Below are 20458 nucleotides of genomic sequence, written 5' to 3'. Positions count from 1 at the left end.
CGAATGCTAGTCGCGTCTTGAATTGAGAACGAATTTCGTCATAAGTTCCTACTCGGTATTAAATTAAATTGACTAAACGTGCGTAAGAAATATACTTACTTATGCAATTTTTTTTCTTTTCGCTGAAAATTCTTCGGTGTTTTACAAAAAAGTAATGCAAGTACAGAGACAGAGGATATAAATATAAAAAATAAAAAAATACTTAAAGAAAAAGTAATTAATTCAAATAGTGATAGCGTTCGATATTATTTTGTTTAAAATTATCACGTTACTGATGGTCAAAGGTTGAGTAAGAAAAGTAAAAGTTCTGCTCATACACAGTTTTACTATTCGATCAGTTAATAAATGTTCTTCAATGGGTGAATACCAACTACTAGTATATGTTCAATGAGTGAGTAGAAATTAGTATTTTCTATTTGCGCCTGCGTTGAGAAAAGAGAGAATATATATCGCGTTGTTTCATAAGATGTAAGAGACAGTAGTTAAAGAAACGATAACAACACAAGTGAATGTATTTGTCTATTCGAGTGAAAGTTATATAGTATAACTGGCCACGGTAGAGAACAATCAGCAAATAAACGCGTGTCACGATAAGCCTTAATTCTACGTTATTGTTATTGCTTTTATCGTAGCTAGTAGATTTTTCTTATCTTTTATTAAATAAAAATGCTAGATATGAAAGCAATATTGCAAGGTTTCATTGAGAAATAAGATTAAGTTAAGCTTAGTGTATTTACGATCGTGCGGAAATTAAAAGTGTAAGGATTTTAACTCTCATATAAATATATAGAATTGAATGAACGTAATAGTAATCAGAATTTTGTGAAATAAAATTACATAGGGCGCTTGAGTGTTAGATCTTGTTAAAAACATCGATTAAGAAATAATTAGAATAATCGAAATGATTCTTAGAATAATGTTTTATAAAATGTAAAGATAAAGTGAAAAACGATTAAGAATCATATTTTTTGTCCGAAAATTAAATTTGTTTAAAGTGACGTTAAATAAAATTTTTGTATTCTTTGATGATCGATATATTCATATTTTTTTGTTCAATTGTCAGAATTTTATTGTAAATCAAAATAAATATTAAATTAAGATTCTAAAGCAACACGTGCAGCATACTGTACACTTAAACGAGTTATCTCCGGTCATTATTCTATTTAGTTTTTCTTTTTGGTTTTTTTTTCAATATCCTTTGACTTATCTCGTCGGCAAGATAATTTAGTAGCGTTATAAATATTTTTAATTAACTGATAATCAATGATAATCAACATCGAGAGAAACGCGATCGTATGATATTCGAATCAAAATAACTAAATATGTATATTAATATTTTATATAACATTCTTTTTTATATTTAACAATTGGATTGACAGATTCACTAAATAATTTGATTATATATAATTTCAAATATAGGTAAATAATAATTTACGATAAAGAAGAGGGGATACTAAACCTGGTTTAGCGAAGAAAATATTATAAAAATAAATTTAAAGGAAGAACAAAAATTGTCGATATTACCGACCGAGGCAGATGCAACTTTGATGGGTTACAAGTTAACAATGGGATCAACAGGTGGCGTTGGAAGTAGTAGCGGCGCAGTAACATCGTTGCAACACCGTGGCGATAGGGGTGCTGCATTTCTCTGTCTTACTTGTGGCATTTGTTTTATTCTAAGCGTGACCTGTACTTTTCTCGGCACTATCGTCGTCTTTCTTGATCATAACGTAGAGGCTGCAAGCTATCGAAACGGTAAGAGACAATTTAACGTTCATCTAAAAATAATTAAAAGTACCCTATGAGGAACCGTGAAAACAGCATTTATCACTGATCACGTGGATCTGACGTATTAGCGCGATATTTAAATATTCTTAGGATAAATTTGAATTCAAAATAATAAACTTCGTAAACAAAAGGACCAATCAAAACGAATTCTATTTTACGATAACTCCCAAAATTCTGCGATTTAAATGTTTGTATGAAATTCGATAAATTTTCAATTGAACCATATTAAATGATAAAAGATAATAAACGCGTAAAATTAGAACTTATCGAAAAATCTTCAAACGAAATAAATATAATGGAATGATGGGACTTTATTTCAAAGTCTGACTGGATATTTGTTTTATTGATAGGAATTTATTCGATGACTATCAATTTCGATTTTTCTCTTTTAACAGATTATTATTTCAAAAATAAGTTTTGCTTTTTTTTCATAAATCGGAATAAATTCTACGTAATCGTTATGCAGGGTATCCCATATAACTCTTTTCACGATTTTTTAAGTACTTGCAATAACTTGATAAAAAAATACTTTAAACAAAAATTGATCTGTTTTTGATTGACTTGTGATAAAAAGAAGTTTGAAACAATTTTTTTTTTTTTAATATTTACTAAGGCTACCTTTATTTTTTTAATTAGCACCCTTTATTTTAAAGTCATCCAAAGATCATGGTATACTAGTTCGTTAAATTCATTGGGAACTGGACTTATGTGGGACAACCTGTATAATTGATTACAATAATTATCTTTATTTACAGTTCCAATTACCAATATGAACCAGGACGATTACAATTTTAGACTACCGAAGGAAGTCAAACCTATTCATTATGATATTTATTTATATCCCGATCTTACCAATGGTACTTTCATGGGTAAAGTTACGATCCTAATAGATGTCCTGGACAAAAGGGGTCAAATAGCTCTTCATCAAAAAGATCTCAATATTACTCATATAGAATTGAAAACTTACGATCGCGAAGAGAATTATGAAATCGAATTGTTACCTTCATTTACGGTTGAGAAATACGAGATGCTTGTTATTCCAATAAAAAAAGAAATCAATTCGGGACTTTATAATCTATCTATCGAATTTAATGGAGCTTTAGAGCCGGACAAAATAGTCGGCTTCTATTCAAGCAAATACAAGGACGAGAAGAATAGAACCAGGTAACAAAAAACAACATCTCAAATATGAATTTAATAATTTAACGATTGATCGCGAATAATGTACTGATGACATTTTTGTTTTCTTAGACACATAGCTACTTCCAAATTTGAACCAACTTATGCGAGAAGAGCGTTTCCTTGTTTCGACGAGCCTTCGTTCAAAGCTGAATTTTCAGTTAAATTAGTTCGTCCTACCGACGATTGTTATAATGCACTTTCCAATATGGATGTCAAGGTAATATCAAGAATAATTTTGTTATTTGTTTTACGAATTTACTCTTATATTATTTTAATCTCGATTATATACATATATATTTATAGGAAACTCTTGTTAATCAACCAAGTCCTGGACTCACCACAGTTGTTTTTACTAAAAGCGTACCCATGTCGACTTATTTAAGTTGCTTCATAATCAGTGATTTCGTAGCTGTTACAAAACAAGCTATAGGTTTCGGTGGCCGTGAATTTCCCGTTAGCGTATACACTACCAGAGCTCAAAAAGAAAAAGGATTGTTTGCTCTTAATATTGGTGTCGATATAATAGATTATTATATCAATTTATTCCGTATAGATTATCCATTGCCTAAGCTTGGTAAATAACGTTTAATTAAATCAACTTTTTATTAATTGTTTGTTTAATTTTTAAGAGACATACGTTATTACATTGAAATATTAATTTGACAGATATGGTTGCGATACCAGATTTTGTTTCTGGTGCGATGGAAAATTGGGGTATTGTAACGTTCAGAGAAGCTAGATTACTTTACGATAATCAAACAAGTTCTACTCGAGATATGCACGACATCGTCACTGTAATCAGCCATGAATTGGCACATATGTGGTTTGGTAATCTAGGTAAATGTTATAATGAAACTCTCACAAATGAAAATATTGTGAAATACAAATTGTGATTAATAATAATATTTGTTTTTTTTTTCTATTCAGTTACAATGAAATGGTGGAACGATTTATGGTTAAACGAAGGTTTTGCCTCGTTCATGCAATACAAAAGTGCAGATGCCATACTTCCCGATTGGGGATTGGTCAGTACCGATAAAATATAAATTAATAAAATTGCATCAATGTAAAGAAAGATTGAAAAACAAAAAAAAATACTACAAGAAAACTAAACATTATTATTCACGATTATGATTCGTATAATGTTCATAAGATCAAAATTGTCATCCAATCAATTAAATACGATCATTATAATTATTCTATCAATTACGAAGATATCATATTAAAAAAGAAGTGAATTTTCAGATGGAAGAATTTCTCCTCGACCAAATACATTTGGTCTTCATTACAGATGCCAAATTGAGTACACATCCAATCATTCAAACTGTTAACAATCCTGACGAAATCACATCAATTTTCGATGATATTTCTTATAGAAAGGTAAATTAACGTACAAAATTATTATTTATGTGTTTATTTATAAATAAATAAATCGATATTTTACTCGAATTGTTATTCACTTTCTTACTAGGGATCATCCGTAATACGTATGATGGAAAATTTTATTGGTGAATATAAATTTTATGACGGTATTAGAATGTATCTGAATGAGTTCGACTATCATAACGCGGAGACGTCTGATCTCTGGACAATGGTGCAAAATCAAGTTGGAACAGAAATAAACGTGACGAAAATTATGGATACCTGGACTAGACAAAATGGTTTTCCTGTTGTTAATGTTCACAAGACTGAAAACAAATATATCTTAACGCAAAAACGTTTCTTAGCCGATCCAGATGCTCAGATAGATCCTTCGGAATCAGATTACGGGTTAGTAGAATTCAATCCAAATTATGCTAATGTATTAATAATCTAAAGCAATGATTAATTTATACATTATCTTTTTAGCTATAAATGGATAATACCTATTACTTACATTACTAATAAAACATCAGACCCAACTTTAGTCTGGTTCGATAATAATGCAACTAATCGTAAGTATACATTAAAATTGATCTTATTTTAATTAAATGTTAAGATAATATCATTTTCAGTGGTAATCGAGTTAAACGAACCTGTTGATTGGATTAAATTTAATAAAGATCAAATTGGTTATTATCGTGTTAATTATGATACAGCGGAATGGGAAAATTTGATTAATCTTCTCAAATACTATAAAACGGTAAATATGCGGCTTCGTGTATTAGTATATATATTTGTAATTTAGGAATTTCTGAAAAATGAATATATGTTGACGTTTACAGAGATTATCTGTATCAGATAGAGCTCATCTCTTGGAAGAAGTATTTAGTTTAGCCTCTGCTGGTGAACTTGATTATGGCATTGCTATGAATATGACTGCATATCTTCCACGAGAAACTAGTGCTATTCCTTGGACGGTGGCATCCAAAAATTTATTGGCCATAGATCAATTTTTATCGTCAACCAATTTATCTACTGTTTTTAAGGTCGTATAATTATACATATGCATATACGTATATACAAATATTCCAGATAATATATTAACGTATTTAATAATTTATATTTTTACAGTCCTATGTAAGAAACTTAGTTGACAGCGTTTATCACGATGTAACGTGGCGTATAGATAGTACAGAAGATCACGCTATGTTGTAAGAAAAAAAGACATACTTATTTATTAATTTATATCTTATTGAAATAACTAAATCAAATTTACAGAAGACTTCGTTCGATAGTGTTAGACCTGGCTTGTTCGGTAGGCCATATAGAATGTTTAGAAGAAGCATCTGAAATATTTAAAAAATGGATAAACGATCCAAGAGATGTTCGTCCACATCCAGATATTCGAGGATTGATTTATTATTATGGTTAATATCTCTACCAATTAAATTATTTTAATAATAAAGATTAGCCTCGATCATTTGAAACGTAATAACTTCTATTTGAATATCGTTACAGGCCTAAATTATGCTGGTACTGAAGCTGAATGGAATATTATGTTCGACAAATTTGTCATGGAAACAGATTCGGCTGAAAAACTTAAATTGATGCGCGGATTAACGGGAATACGAGAAAGTTGGCTTTTGAGCAAGTTAGTAATTTCCTTGTATAAAATAAACAATATTTATTATATATTAATACTTATTGAGAATATTTGATATATTATTTCATATTTTTATTTTTCATTAGATTTATTAACATAGCGAAGAATGAAAATTACGTTCGTGCACAAGATTTCTTTTCTTGTTTAACGGCAATTTCGAATAATCCTGTTGGTACCTCTCTCGTCTGGGATTGGGTCAGAGGAAATTGGGAGTTTTTAGTTCAAAGATACACTTTGAACGATCGATATCTTGGACAACTTATACCTGGAATAACTAAAACATTTGCTACAGAAACGAAATTGAATGAGATGAAAGCATTTTTCGAAAAATATCCTGAAGCCGGTGCTGGTGTATCGAGCAGAGCTAAAGCATTGGAAACAGTACAGAATAATATCAAATGGTTAAAAAAGAATACAGACAAGCTCGAAAATTGGTTGAATTCACATTCCAGCAATTAATATGATTGATCAAAATATAACATTGTTAGAATACAAAATGACATTACCAATATATTCTTATGCGAAAAATAATTTTTAACGATGAAAGAAACTTATGAGAATGTTTATAAATACCCGACTGTTTGTATATTAATTAAATCGATAAATTAGCATTTATGACGAAATATATGCAATGAGTAAGTTGACAAAAAAAAATAAAGATTTTTAATTCATATAGAAAAAAATTTCATTAATTCTTCTACTCTCAAACTCATTAATCTAAATGTTTTTGTTTTTAAGCCCGTCTAAAATTAGTTCAAAGATTCTATCAAATGAAAATACATTATATCAAATCTATCTTCGATAATCAAATATAAATTATCATAATCTATTATAATTAATAATAAAAGTTCGAAGATGTTTCTCGATCGCACAACAATGTTAATTGTTGAAAAAATAATATGTTATTTATCGATGACAGAAATACAAAATCACATAAGAGATTCCTTACTTCTGCGGTGAATCCTCAATTACTTTAAATAAGATTAGAAGAAACTTTGTTACAAAGTACACGATATTATTATTTTTATCAAATCGTTCATTTTGTCTTGAAAATTACTTGATAATAATTATCTATTTTACGATATATTTTTTGCAAGATAATCGTTGAACTATAATTGTTGGCGACGTAAGACCAAAATGAAGCACACTTGCAACAAAATGTCCGGAGCTTGTTTGTCGAGATATTAACGCATTTCTTGAATTGAAATAATTTTCTAATTGTTATCCGTAAGAACAGGGGTGGGAGTAAAAAAAATTATTATTAAAAAGATACTGAGAGGATTAATATATCTTGTGAATTATCGCTAACCATATTATAACAATGTTATTTTATCGTACATCTTAAAGAAAAAAAAGTGTTTTTATAAAGCTAGTTGTAAAATGAAGATAATATTTAATTCACTTTCCAATCAAGTAAAACTATCAATTCTTCTACTATTGACCGTAGGAAGCACCTTAAAAATTATCATCAGGGTAAATTTTATCTCCTTACAACTTTTCGTATAAAATAATTTTTTTTAGCCTTGTTTCTAGTTTTTTTTTTTTAATGGGAATAAATTAATTAATACAAATATAACAAAAATTTTCGTTGATTTAATACCTTAATCAATTTCATTAAAATTTCACACAGCACTTTTGTAAGATATTAAATACTGTTTTTGTTTTTCTTTTTTATTTTGTTCTTTTTTTATTAACGAGATTTAATGCGACACTGAAATATAATAAAATATTATAATACATATTATAAATCATATTATAGATGTTAACAAAATAAAAAATAACGCATATGCACTATCAAACCGATAGAAAAATATAGATATCGATCAATAATTTTTGGATTCGTACAAGTTTAATTAAATCAATTTACTTATAACTCATTGTCAGAGAATATTGAATAGTGATACATATCTTTAAGTATATATAAGTATATTAGCATTGAAGATACCTATTTCTGATAAATTCATTTGTCAAAATTAACTGCTATTCTACGTATTTCAATAGATAAGATGAGATAGTCACAAAATGATATCGTGATTCAAAAGAAGATTAGTCTGAGATATATTATTGTATGAAGAAGACGTGGTTAAGGAAATTAGACGGTGTGGAAAAATCGATCGAATAGTGAAAATATTAAATCATTAAAGATGACAGAGGAAAGGAAACTTTCGGAAAACGAGATTCAAGGTACATTCTTTTGTATATTCTATCATTTTACGATTATTCTTTCTTTCATACGAAACTGTTTCTTACACCATCTCGATCTTATCTTTTACTTACAATTGATTATGTTTACTATTTATTCGTTGAATACTTATAATATATTTGTTTACCTATTATTATCTACATATTACTTTTTAAATATTTTTATATACGTGAATATATGATACATTTTTAAAATTGGGCTACGTAAATATCTCAACAACGATGCATTCTTCAAATAAATCATTTCGAGAGAGCTCAACTTTATTATTTTAAATTTATATATTTATGTAATTGCATCTCCTTTAAATAAAAAAAAAAAAAAAAAAAAAAAACAAATAATTTTTGTTTCGTTAGCCTTTGGTATTTTTTTGTTATTATTATTATTATTATTATTAAAGCAATTATATTTATTAAAATAAGAATATCTGCTCCCTCTGTATATATTAATATTTATATCCTAATCATATGAGTGATAAAAAATAATATAAAATAATTTTACATACATATTTTATTTTAATCAAGATTATTTTATAATTCCTTATCGATTTTAATGTTCATTGGCTTATTTCTTCATTGAAAGATTTGACAGTTGTTCATCAATTTTATTTTATCATAATTTAGCAGTTTTTTTTTTTTTTTTTAATTTCAAACATTCGATAAATTATAATTTCACATATCGTTCGAAGATACGCATAAAGTAAACAGGAAAAGACTTATCAACTAAGGATTTAATAAAGCTTTTGATAAATCGATCAATTCGTTTAGAAAGCCGTCAAAACGTAATTACATGCTGACCTAAATATAAAGAACTATTGCTAGTGACATTGACACTCGCATACATTCATTAATATTTATTCACGAATGATTAATATAACTGTGAAAATATTTGTGAAAGTGATTTATCATTTTAGCTATTCAATTTCTTTATATAATCATTTGTCTCTTTTTAGATCATCCAGATAGACATAGCGATGTTGAAACAACCGAAAAAGTGAGTAAACGTGTTGTTATAGTAACAAAATTGAAGAATCGTTTTAAGTTATCTTTTTTTTTAATTTTATTTTTTGTAAAAGCTAATTTTTTTATTAATTTTATAGATGCAATATAAGTTTATCGTTTTCGATAATTATTGATACTTATTGAATTGATATTAATAGAAATTGTTAATTATACAGTATTAATATATAATTTTGATACAAAAGTACAATAACATTTTTTTTTAATTAACTATATTAATATGAAATATTCATAATAGCAAAATTGTCCCCGATTATTCTACAAACCTTAGAGGAACGATAAATGCATTCAAATGAGAAAGTGAAATCGGTAGATAAAAAAAAAAAAGAGATATCTTTACGAACTTGAGAAATCGAAAGGATTGTATTTAACGGAAACTTTCATTGTAATGCTTTCAACAAAATTATTATCGCGTTTTTGTTCTTTATTTTATTTTATTTTATTTCTTTTTATTCAAAATAATGATTCCCTTTCGGGATACATGGGAAGGATTCTTTATTTTATTTTATATTATGTTTATACCCACGAGATTGTACATGAAATTGCGCAGAAACATTTATATGTTTTGCGGTTAATCTTCCATAATCAAACGATGTATCAAGTAAACGAAGAAAAATATTCAGGTCAACAATCATTTGTAAAGATTGCACGTCGCGTTTAACGGTATTCACGACTTGTGACGCAGGTATATGTAGAAATTAGTTTTTAAAATTTTCTGATAATTATTAAGATGAAATAACTTTGTTTCATAAACCGATCAAATAATTCTAAAATCTTATATAAATTTAAAGAAACCAATTGTTGTTGTACAAAATATATTAAGAATTATAAAGAAACTGCATTTTTTTTTTGTAAATAAAAATGATTAAAAATATAAAATAACTTTAAAAAGAAAAGATAGCTATTTATATAATAAATAAATTTAATAAATATTTATGTGTGATATGTGATGAGTTTTACAATATAATTTTGATATAATATTGACTTTATATATCTTTGCTTACAAGTCTAATGAAAAACAAGCACAATTAAAACTATATAAATATTTATCAATTTTAATCACATAAGATTAATTGAATCTACAAAATGTATATCATTACGTGACAGGATACAATTGTTTTCAAAACACATATTTGAATGATTGAGTTGATCATGCTCGAAAAGAAAAGAAAAAAGAAAAAACAATTCTTCGATTCAGGTACTCTTGTATTATTGAATTATTTTTTAAAACTTACAATTAATACGATGAAGAATTCGTTTATTTATTGTCTAGATAATTTTGATGGGTCTTAAGTGAAAATGATTAAGCAAAAATTCAAGATATATATTCACTTTAACTGGTTAACTCGTGAAGTAATTTAAAACGAATAAATTATTTGTTATATCTCGTTTATTATTACCTTATAATCGTTTATACGCGCATATAATCTTGCAAAACGTGTTCATCTTTTGTTTCTCATTTATACAATCATAATGTTAGAATATATTCTTGTGTTATATCACGCGTAACACTTATTCTTTATCTTATTCACTAGCCTACTTATCTCTTTTATATACCCAATAATAATAATAACAATAATAATAATAAACATTACATTTTTTTCTAAAAACTGTCGATAAAAAATGATAAAAGAATTCATATTGCATTTTTGGTATTACTTCTATGTCCTTCGTTAGTTTAATGAATTGCTCTATATATCTATCCAATAAGAATTTTAAACATTTTATTAGAGAAAATTAAAAAAAAAAAAATGATTTCTGCACGTGTGATCACTGTAGATTAATAAATCTTATATCACCAAAAATATCGATCAAAATTACTATAGTATTTAACGTACTAGCAAAAGAAAATGTCTACATCGAAAGACAATTAACTTTTTTTATTCAGAAATAAATAACGTTAGTTGGAAAAACCAGAAAAAATGACGTTTTGTATTATAAATATGAATAAAATAACCTCGAATAGTAATATTATCTTTCGATTATATAATTCCGTCTTTCCTTTCATTTTCATTTTTCACTTATATAACGAATCGGCTAATAACACAAGGTAATATTTTAATATTTTATTTAAAATATTTGTTTTTCTTTTTAAATTCTTTCTTTTTTTTTTAATTTTTTATCCAAAATGATAAAAAAAAAAGATAAAGAAAAAAACGAACATAATGAGAAAAAGAAAGATAAAAATAAAGAACAAAAAAATTGAATTGAAAAATAAAAGTTAGTACCTGTACTAATATATTTTAAAGTAGAACGAGCAAAGAGGATTTTCAAATCACCATCTCTATTGATGGTTCCCCGACGAGTTTTCTTTATTCTTATTTGTTTCTTTTAGAAAGGAATGGAGACACACGAATCCGAACGTTTGACCATCGATCCAGTTTCTTGTTTTCATTCTGTTCTTAGACGTAAGAGAAATAAGACGAATGAATTGTCGTCCCGAGGAGATTGTAACGCGCGTGCGCTAGATCGCAAATGATCGAGAAAAAAATAAAAAAGAAATAAAAATAAAAATAAAAGTAGCTCATTAATAGTTGATGTAATCATAATAGTAGTAGTAGTATTAGTGATTAAAATATGCACAACGATACCGATAAGAATCGAACGTAAAAGTGAACAAACTGTTGAATTTACATGAGTGACGTCAATTTTTTGTGTATTATAGTTAATGTGTGACGCGTGTTTCTATGTGTACTGTTATGTCAAAGTATATTACGATTTGTCGATATACTTTTTTCAATTTACTTATCAAGATAAATATAGATCGGTAAGATGAGTACGAAACAGGTATGATCATCAAGATTTTTGAAATCATTATATTTTCGTGGTTTACTTTTGTATTTTTTTTAAATATTTTCCTTTCGATAATTTGAATCTGACATATTATTTGAAAATTTTATATGTTCACTAAATTATTGTGAAATCATGAACGATACATAGTCGCTCGTATTCATTGAACATTTGTACTTTCACCTTTTCTTTTATCTTTTCTTTTTCATTTTCTCTTTTAAAAAATTACTTCGTTTCAATGCGTTGATATTAAATTCATTTAATTGGTCGATCTTTTACGCTATAATAACAAGAAAATAATCTGAAATGAAGTTATAAAATATATCTATGTACAAAAAGAATAAGAAAACATATCCTTGTAACGTTTAAAAATAACATTTTATTATTAGTTCAGCCGTTATTTCTTTTCCTTTTTTTTATTTTACTTTTTATTACTAAAATTTTACATACGTCATATAAACGAACGAGATAATTTAACTGAAACAAATTAATTACGATTGACAAACAAATTACGACAAAATTTCATTTATATTTAAAAAAAAAATTTGTTTATATAATATATAATATAATATATAATATAATATATATATATATATATATATATATATATATATATATATATATATATGTATATACACTATAGGTTAGCGTTGTGTCATATATGGATAACGTTTAATTACAGTTAAAGATAAAACTGTTTTTTTTATATAAAACTGTTTGTTAAAAATTTATTTATTAATCGTGTGAATCAATGAATTACGCATGATCACGTTGTTATTATTTTTTTTTGTTATGTATACTTCTACGATTACTCATAATATTACGAAATTAACGAGGTTAATTACCGACGAATAGTTACATAATCAATAGGCTACAAGCGCGAGCATTTAAACATAAACGATGATTATTAACTGTAATTTGAAGAATATCTACCACACATACACTATAATGCAAGTAACTTGTTTCTTCTGAGTTAAAAGAAAACGTTAATACAACGAGAATTGTTGAGGAGATAATATAACGTTCCTTTCTTTTATTTTTTTTTTTACATTATAAATAATACTTTAATTTTTTTGATATTATTGCAGAAACTCAAATATCCAAAGTCCGTATTTTTCATCATCAGCAATGAATTCTGCGAGAGATTTTCTTTTTATGGAATGCGTAGTAAGTCTCGTATTATTTTTATTTTATTTTTTCTTGTTTTTGTTATTTTTTTTGTTTGTATTTAAATACATACTTAATTTGATATTAATTTCAGCGGTCCTTACGTTATATCTTGCAAATACTTTGAATTACGATGCTAGCACTTCGACCGTCATCTACCATGTCTTCTCTATGTTTGTTTATTTTTTTCCATTATTCGGAGGCATACTAGCTGATTCCATATTAGGAAAATTCCGTACAATATTCTATATTAGTATAATCTATGCTGTGGGACAATTTTTATTAGCCTTAAGCGCTGTACCGTCGATAGGAATACCACCAAGGTTAATAATATTTGTAATATGCATTATTTAATGATTTTTACGGTGACTCGAAAAAAAGAAAAAAAAACTATTTTTAATCATACATTCTCTAAGCACATTCTTTGCATATTTCGAGAATCGACAGGGAAAACAAAAATGTTATAATTTGTTAAGAAACGACGTTCATCATACATTTTTCTTTTTCAATTTGCGTTAAGGATTTATGTTTTAAAAATATAATTGAATTGATTTGAAGAACTGTATATGTAATAAATAATTCTTTTTTTTTTTTAATTTTGTTCCAGTCACCGTACATCTCTAATCGTTATTATTTATATCTTATTTATTTTATAGAACAAAATATATATCTTTTTTCTAATTAAAATCTAACCAAATTTCAGGGAAATTGCGTTACTAGGTTTGTTTCTAATTGCTGTTGGTTCCGGTGGTATAAAACCTTGTGTAGCAGCATTTGGTGGAGATCAATTTGTATTACCGCAACAGGAACAACAACTTTCTAATTTCTTTTCCGTATTTTATTTCTCAATAAATTCGGGCTCATTGATATCTAGTTTTCTTACACCAATATTACGAAGCAGCGTGACATGCTTTGGCGAGAAAACATGTTACTCTTTGTCTTTTCTAATACCAGCTATATTGATGTCTATATCGATCGGTAATAATCATATTTAAATTAAAGAAAAAAAGAAATACTAAAATAATAAGAAGAAGAAAGAAAAAATGAAAAAAAGAAAAGGTAGGAGGATAAAAAATCTTTAAAACACGAATTTTTGTTTTACAGTGATATTCGCAGTTGGTAAACCGTTGTACAAAATAGTTGATCTCAAAGGCAATGTCGTTGTCGACGTTTCCAAATGCATCTGCGTAAGTTAAATAAATAATTTACATTTTTTTCTTTTTTTAACAAAAATAACAATAATTATGAGATAATGTAATATTTAATAGTATTATATATATATTAATATAATAATATAAATAAACTGATTTTATTTGCGTATCATAAATTTTGTGTTTAAAAAAAATGTATTGATAAATCGTTTTAAATAAAAAAACCAAAATTTTAGTACGCTATTAAGAGGAAGATAAAATCAAAGGAAAAGATGGATCATTGGCTTGATTATGCAGCAGACAAATATGGTCAACAATTAGTCGACGATATCAAAGATTCTTTAAGAGTATTAAAGATGTTTCTACCTTTGCCAATCTTTTGGGCACTTTTCGATCAACAAGGATCGAGATGGACGATCCAAGCATCGAGAATGGATGGTGAAATCGGTAATTTTTTGATACAACCAGATCAGATGCAAGTATTTAATCCACTTCTGGTTGTGATTTTCATTCCCATCTTCGAGATTTGCATTTATCCAGTATTTGCCAAAATTCGTCTACTTAATACGCCATTAAAGAAACTTACAATTGGTGGTTTATTGGCTGCATTATCTTTCGTTATATCTGCTATTGTTGAATTACAACTTGAGGCAAGTAATTATATATATATATATATATATATAATTTTCATTTTCAATTACTACTTCTACTACTATTATTATTTTTATTTCATTGAATTTTGATGATTGGTTTTTTTAGAAAACATATCCAATATTGCCTACAGAAGGAGTGGCCCAAATAAGAATTTTCAATACCATGAATTGTAAAATACCGATAAAAATCAACGATAAAAATTACGATATTGATGGTCTAGATTATTGGAAAGACATAAACATCGATACTACTAATGGCGATGCTAATTTAGAATGCACCTTTTATATGGCGGAGTGCATTGCGGGAAAGTTCATCAATAATCAGAATAATGGTAATAATCAGTTCATGTTGTTGAATTAAAAATTTATGTTAAAAAAAGGAAAAAGAAAAAGAAAGTAATAACAAATTTTTAATTTCACTACAGATATAATCTCGCGTAATCTCACGATACCCAATGCTAAAGCAATATCGTTTGCTATAACACCAAATGGAGTCCAAAATGGCTTCAATGGCGGAATTGAAAAACCAAAAAAAGGTCTTCCTATAGTTCATAGTCTTATTTATTTATCTCCAGAATCAATAAAAAGTTACGAATCTAGCTTGAACTTTTATAAAGATTCGAAGCTCGTTGAAGTTATTAAATTAAATAAAACAATTTTCAAGGATACGTCATTAGATGAAGTTACGCCAGATAAATATGATATATATTTTAATAAAAAGAAATTATTATCAAATAAGGATTTTAAATTAGGCGGAGTATACACTATTATTGGCTACGACATACCAGAAATACAAAAAACGGAAATATCGATTATTACTGTAACACCTCCTAATTCCATGCATTTGATGTGGCTATTACCACAATACATTGTCATAACTATGGCAGAAGTATTATTTTCAGTAACTGGATTAGAATTTGCATTTACACAATCACCTCCTAGCATGAAATCCTTAATGCAATCTTCTTGGTTACTTACAGTAGCTTTCGGCAATCTTATTGTTGTTATTATCGCAAAGGTATCATTCTTCAATAGGCAGGTGAGCTATCTAGATACATGTTAAAAAACAATGTGTACTATTTTTAATTTATAGATGTCTATTGTTATTTTTTTCTTTTTTTAATGCGAAAATTATGTTGCAGGTTTACGAATTCTTCCTATTCGCAGGTTTGATGTTTGCGTTCATGATATTATTTAGCATAATGACACTGTTTTATAAATATACGGATGTACCTGAAACAGATGGGGAAGATATCGTATTGGAAGAAAAAAATGGAACGATTAATCAATCGTACAAAGATGACGAACAATGAAACATACACAATAAATCTTTAAAATAATGAAACTTATACTCGTTTTCAACTTTTACGTTGAATGATAAAACATATGAAGATATATATATATATATCGTTACATGATGTTTTTGTTACAAAGTTGTTGTGTTGTATGTTGCATCGACAATGACAACGATTATAATCGTACCTTTTTATATAATCGTAAATATTACGTATTACGTAATTTTTTGACAATCTATGTAGGGAAATTCTTTTCCCAAGAGGAATAGGGAAAAGTAGAAAGAAAGTTGATATATAAAAATTATTTAAAAATCGATGATTACACGTACATTAGAATTAATCTTATCATAACAAAATAAAATGTAAATTAAGTTTTACAACGATTTTTTTTTTTTATTAAATTCTAGTACCTATAAAAATATAAGAGATATTAAAAAACATTATAAAATAATTAATTTCTACAAAATTATGTATATATAAATAGAATGAAGAATGAAATGTAGAATGAATAGAGAAACGTGTGGGTAAAATATGAAATAAAAAAATGGCATGATACTTGATATAAAATTAGGAATTCGAAATGGGATTGTGTTCTATCGTAAAATTTATAAGTATTTCCTGTCTCTTAAATTATAAATAACGAGAAATAAAATTTTTCAAATATTCGAATTATATTTTTCAGAATAATTATTGATGGTAATTGGTATAGTAAATCCAACGATGATCACCTGTAACACAAAGAAAACTATATTAATTATAGAATCAAGTGAGATACAATAGCCTGACATATGAATCGTCCAATTCGCAGATGCACTTTTTAATTCAATTCTCTATTTATTTTTATCAAATATCTATTTATTGTTGCAATGAAATTAAATTTAAACGCGTGATTTTACATTTACAAAAAATATAAATAAAAAAAGAGGGGGAACATAATAAATTACAGAAAAAAGAAAAATAATTTATTAATTATAATAAAGTACTTTTAAACTGCATTATATACAAATAAAAAATTACAAATTTAATATAAAATACGATTACATAAACAAAATCTTAAAGACGAAATAAGAGAAGAAAAATTACATTAATATTTACTGAATGTTAATTAAGCTTCAAAATTTAATAGTGAGGAAATGTTTAATGTTGATGACTCTAATTAACTAAACACATATGCATCTCTTTGACGATATAGACACGAAATTGGTGTCCCAAGGAGATGGAATGGTCCATCATCTCCAATTACAACTACAAATTAATGACGAGCAAAGAAATAATAAAATAAAATATAAAATATGACTAAAGAACTATTCTCGAAAGGTTCGAACATGATGTAGAACCTTTGAAAATAATTCAGTCGCCTGTAGTTGCCCTCTTCAGCCACAATTAAGTGGGGGCCTCTTCAGCTTTTAGCCTCTTCTTTCTTCATTCCTTGAAAACTGCATTTGGACATTTTCTATGCGCGAGCAAGATAAGATCTCTCATACTAATTTTGCAAATAAACTCGTATTTTGCTAATTTACATTTCTCGTGGATCATCAATGAACTTTGAGTTTATTGACCATACACGAGAATATTTATTCGAATGTCCAAGCAGATAATAATTTCCCTCGATGACCTAAAAACACTTCGCACTTTTTAACGTCGAATAATAAAATCAAATTGAAATAAATAGTGCAATAAATGTAATGCATTTTCTTGCAATACCTTCATTTTTTTAATTTGTTATATTTAACTATATCAAATATTTTTAACTGTAAGAAGAAATCGCGATAGTGCGAAGTGCTAATCCTGAAATACATACAACTAAGTATCAAATGCATCAAAGAATTTGCGAATTTGATTCGACTTTAACTCGTTCGAGATAAAATTGAAGTAGAAATAAATCTTTCAAATGGTTGCAAATACCTTTGAATCATGATACATGATACATAAAGATCACAGAATAGTCACAAAATAAATTAAAAAATCAAGCATAATAGAATGAGATGATCAAATTTTGTAACAATTCTGCATAAACCAGGAGGCGGAATTTCCACTCCGAAGTGAAAGCAAGAAGTCTAATGCCTTTCCTGGATCCTACCTACTTAAAATTAAAGTTTTCACATTCATTCAGAGAAGTATGCTACCTGCCTGCCTATTATCCATATTTTTACCCATTTTAAGAAAAACCATACATACCCATCCACTCACTCCACGGTTCTCACACATACCACCAGGGTGCAAAAGCCTAAACTAGAGAGCATGCCCCGGGGCACCTCCGACACCCTAGTTCAACCACGTTTTCTTAACTTATATGCTAATGGGTATACGTACGTTCTGCTGTAATCGACTGCCAAGGCTAATGATTATTGCATAAATAACTAAAGCAAAAATACAAGTATACACTAGTATATTTATATGCATACTAGTAATATACAAGTATATCAAAGTTTCCACAAATAAATGCAGTAACTCTACTATGCAAACGATTATAAAAAAAATTAGAAATATTTAATATAAATATAAGAATGAAGATAGATATGTAGAAGTAATGCTTTAAGTATTTAACACTAGATTGCCCAAGGCAGTCATTTTGACTGTTTTTTATTTTCAATTAGAAAAACAATTATGTATATAATGACACAATTTCTTAGAATTTGGTTTTTATTGTTAATATTTACTAATAACTTGTTGTATAACTGTAAATAATATAAGAAATATTAAAAATTAATTTTAAACAAATTTGTTTACACATTAGTTATTTTTTCACAATGCAGTCATTTTGACTGTTTTTGGGCAATATAGCTATACAAGAAATCTCGGGCAATCTAGTGTTAAGGATGTATTAAATGAATAAAAAATATCGCGAAACGATGTACAATACACACTACCTAATACGCACACACAGGTGTAAAGTACATCGTGCAATCACTAGCACAATAACAGCCGCCAATAGGGGAACAAACTAAAACTAAACCCACGCTAACTGTTTCTCACCCATACGTGTAACACCTGGGCACACGCATAGATGAGAACGCAGAAAGTATGGGGGGGGAGAAACGGGAGATTAGTATATTAGAAGCTGAAAATCCTGATCTAAAAAATATGATTAACACATATATAAATATATCAAAAGATTTTAATAAAAATTCATCTAAACGGGCTAAGGACTCTACAAGTCATTTGGTGAATAATGACTTAAACAAGCGAATGAAAAAAAAGTTACCCCATATGAAACAATTATAGTTTCGAGGTAAGGATGTATTAAAAGACTCTACGGTGATGATGGATATTTTTTGCAAACCTCGGACGATTCTTTCATAAAATGGCTGTTCTAATGAAAGAACTGGGCTTTGAGCCACCACTTAATTGCCAGAATCTATCCGTTCGCGAATTTGGTTTGTCTTCTTGCTCATTTATTAACAATATCGAAGTATATATTATTTATTTAATATCAATAGATTATTCTCGATTAGATAAACTATGTACGAAGCAATGCATGTAAGACATTTATTACATACTTTTCTGGACGAAAACGAGTAAATTAATGCTCAATTTCATCACTATTGACCACGAAGAAAACACGTAATAAAAAGAGAGTGCATTTATTAATTGCATTATTAATTAAATGAATTTAACCGATGAGACAAGAAAACCTATCCTAAACTAATAATAAAACATACAATAAAATATACAATTTTCATGAGTAACTCCTAAAAAGGAATTACTCATGTGCTCGTCAATAATTTATTTAAATAATTACAACCAGTAACTCGTGCCGATTTGGACCTTTTATCCTCGGCATGATTGAGCACTGGAGGGACTTTAAATAAAAACTCACGGTTTAAGAAGTTCTGCGATGGCTCCAAAACACTCCTACTTCGCAGCAAGTATTGTACCATCAAAAGTCCATCGAAGATTCATCAAAGATCCATCGAAGAATTCATTCAACATCTTTGAAAGGAAGAGAATCCATGGTTATATCTGTAAAATAAAATAGACAAAACGATAAGTTATCTGGAATATTATCCAAAATCATGTTAAAATAAAATCGAATAAAATGTAAATAAAAATGAATACTTACAATGCATTCCAATGAGATGCAGCTCTATTGCACCATGGTGATGCACCTCGCGTGAATCTAAAAACGCGGTATAAACGAAAATAAGAAACTATAGATGAGTTTCTTATCGCGAATCCGAAATTTTA

The 20458-nt window shown here is 27.5% G+C and overlaps 2 protein-coding genes across 5 annotated transcripts; both read left to right on the top strand.

Moving 5' to 3' along the window:
- The first annotated feature begins 170 nt into the window (after window positions 1–170).
- On the top strand, window positions 171–6678 carry LOC107063913 (aminopeptidase A). Of its 2 annotated transcripts, none has more exons than XM_089172337.1 (16): window positions 171–391; window positions 1420–1755; window positions 2544–2952; window positions 3040–3187; window positions 3274–3544; window positions 3637–3807; window positions 3898–3995; window positions 4216–4350; window positions 4442–4740; window positions 4819–4904; window positions 4965–5092; window positions 5175–5378; window positions 5464–5543; window positions 5611–5759; window positions 5851–5983; window positions 6082–6678. In XM_089172337.1, the coding sequence occupies exons 2-16, from the start codon at window positions 1548–1550 to the stop codon at window positions 6452–6454; spliced, it is 2892 nt and encodes a 963-aa protein (XP_089028463.1). In that variant the 5' UTR covers window positions 171–391; window positions 1420–1547; the 3' UTR covers window positions 6455–6678. The 2 variants fall into 2 exon arrangements, with proteins under 2 accessions (XP_089028463.1, XP_015171557.2); XM_015316071.2 differs by lacking the exon at window positions 171–391 and adding an exon at window positions 488–758.
- A 149-nt stretch (window positions 6679–6827) lies between these two features.
- Window positions 6828–16939, top strand: LOC107063914 (peptide transporter family 1). Of its 3 annotated transcripts, XM_015316074.2 has the most exons (11): window positions 6828–7468; window positions 7997–8179; window positions 9148–9188; window positions 13093–13171; window positions 13266–13494; window positions 13875–14149; window positions 14276–14358; window positions 14559–14972; window positions 15082–15307; window positions 15401–16014; window positions 16118–16939. In XM_015316074.2, the coding sequence occupies exons 2-11, from the start codon at window positions 8140–8142 to the stop codon at window positions 16286–16288; spliced, it is 2172 nt and encodes a 723-aa protein (XP_015171560.2). In that variant the 5' UTR covers window positions 6828–7468; window positions 7997–8139; the 3' UTR covers window positions 16289–16939. The 3 variants fall into 3 exon arrangements, with proteins under 3 accessions (XP_015171560.2, XP_015171558.2, XP_015171561.2); XM_015316072.2 differs by lacking the exons at window positions 6828–7468; window positions 7997–8179; window positions 9148–9188 and adding an exon at window positions 11385–11981; XM_015316075.2 differs by lacking the exons at window positions 6828–7468; window positions 7997–8179; window positions 9148–9188 and adding an exon at window positions 11394–12001.
- The last annotated feature ends 3519 nt before the right edge of the window (window positions 16940–20458 follow it).

This window comes from Polistes dominula, unplaced genomic scaffold, assembly GCF_049000335.1.
Source record: "Polistes dominula isolate Pdom_NZ unplaced genomic scaffold, Pdom_raw_medaka contig_73, whole genome shotgun sequence".
Classification (NCBI taxonomy): Eukaryota; Metazoa; Arthropoda; class Insecta; order Hymenoptera; family Vespidae; genus Polistes; species Polistes dominula.
This window is presented reverse-complemented; position numbering and strand designations above follow the sequence as displayed.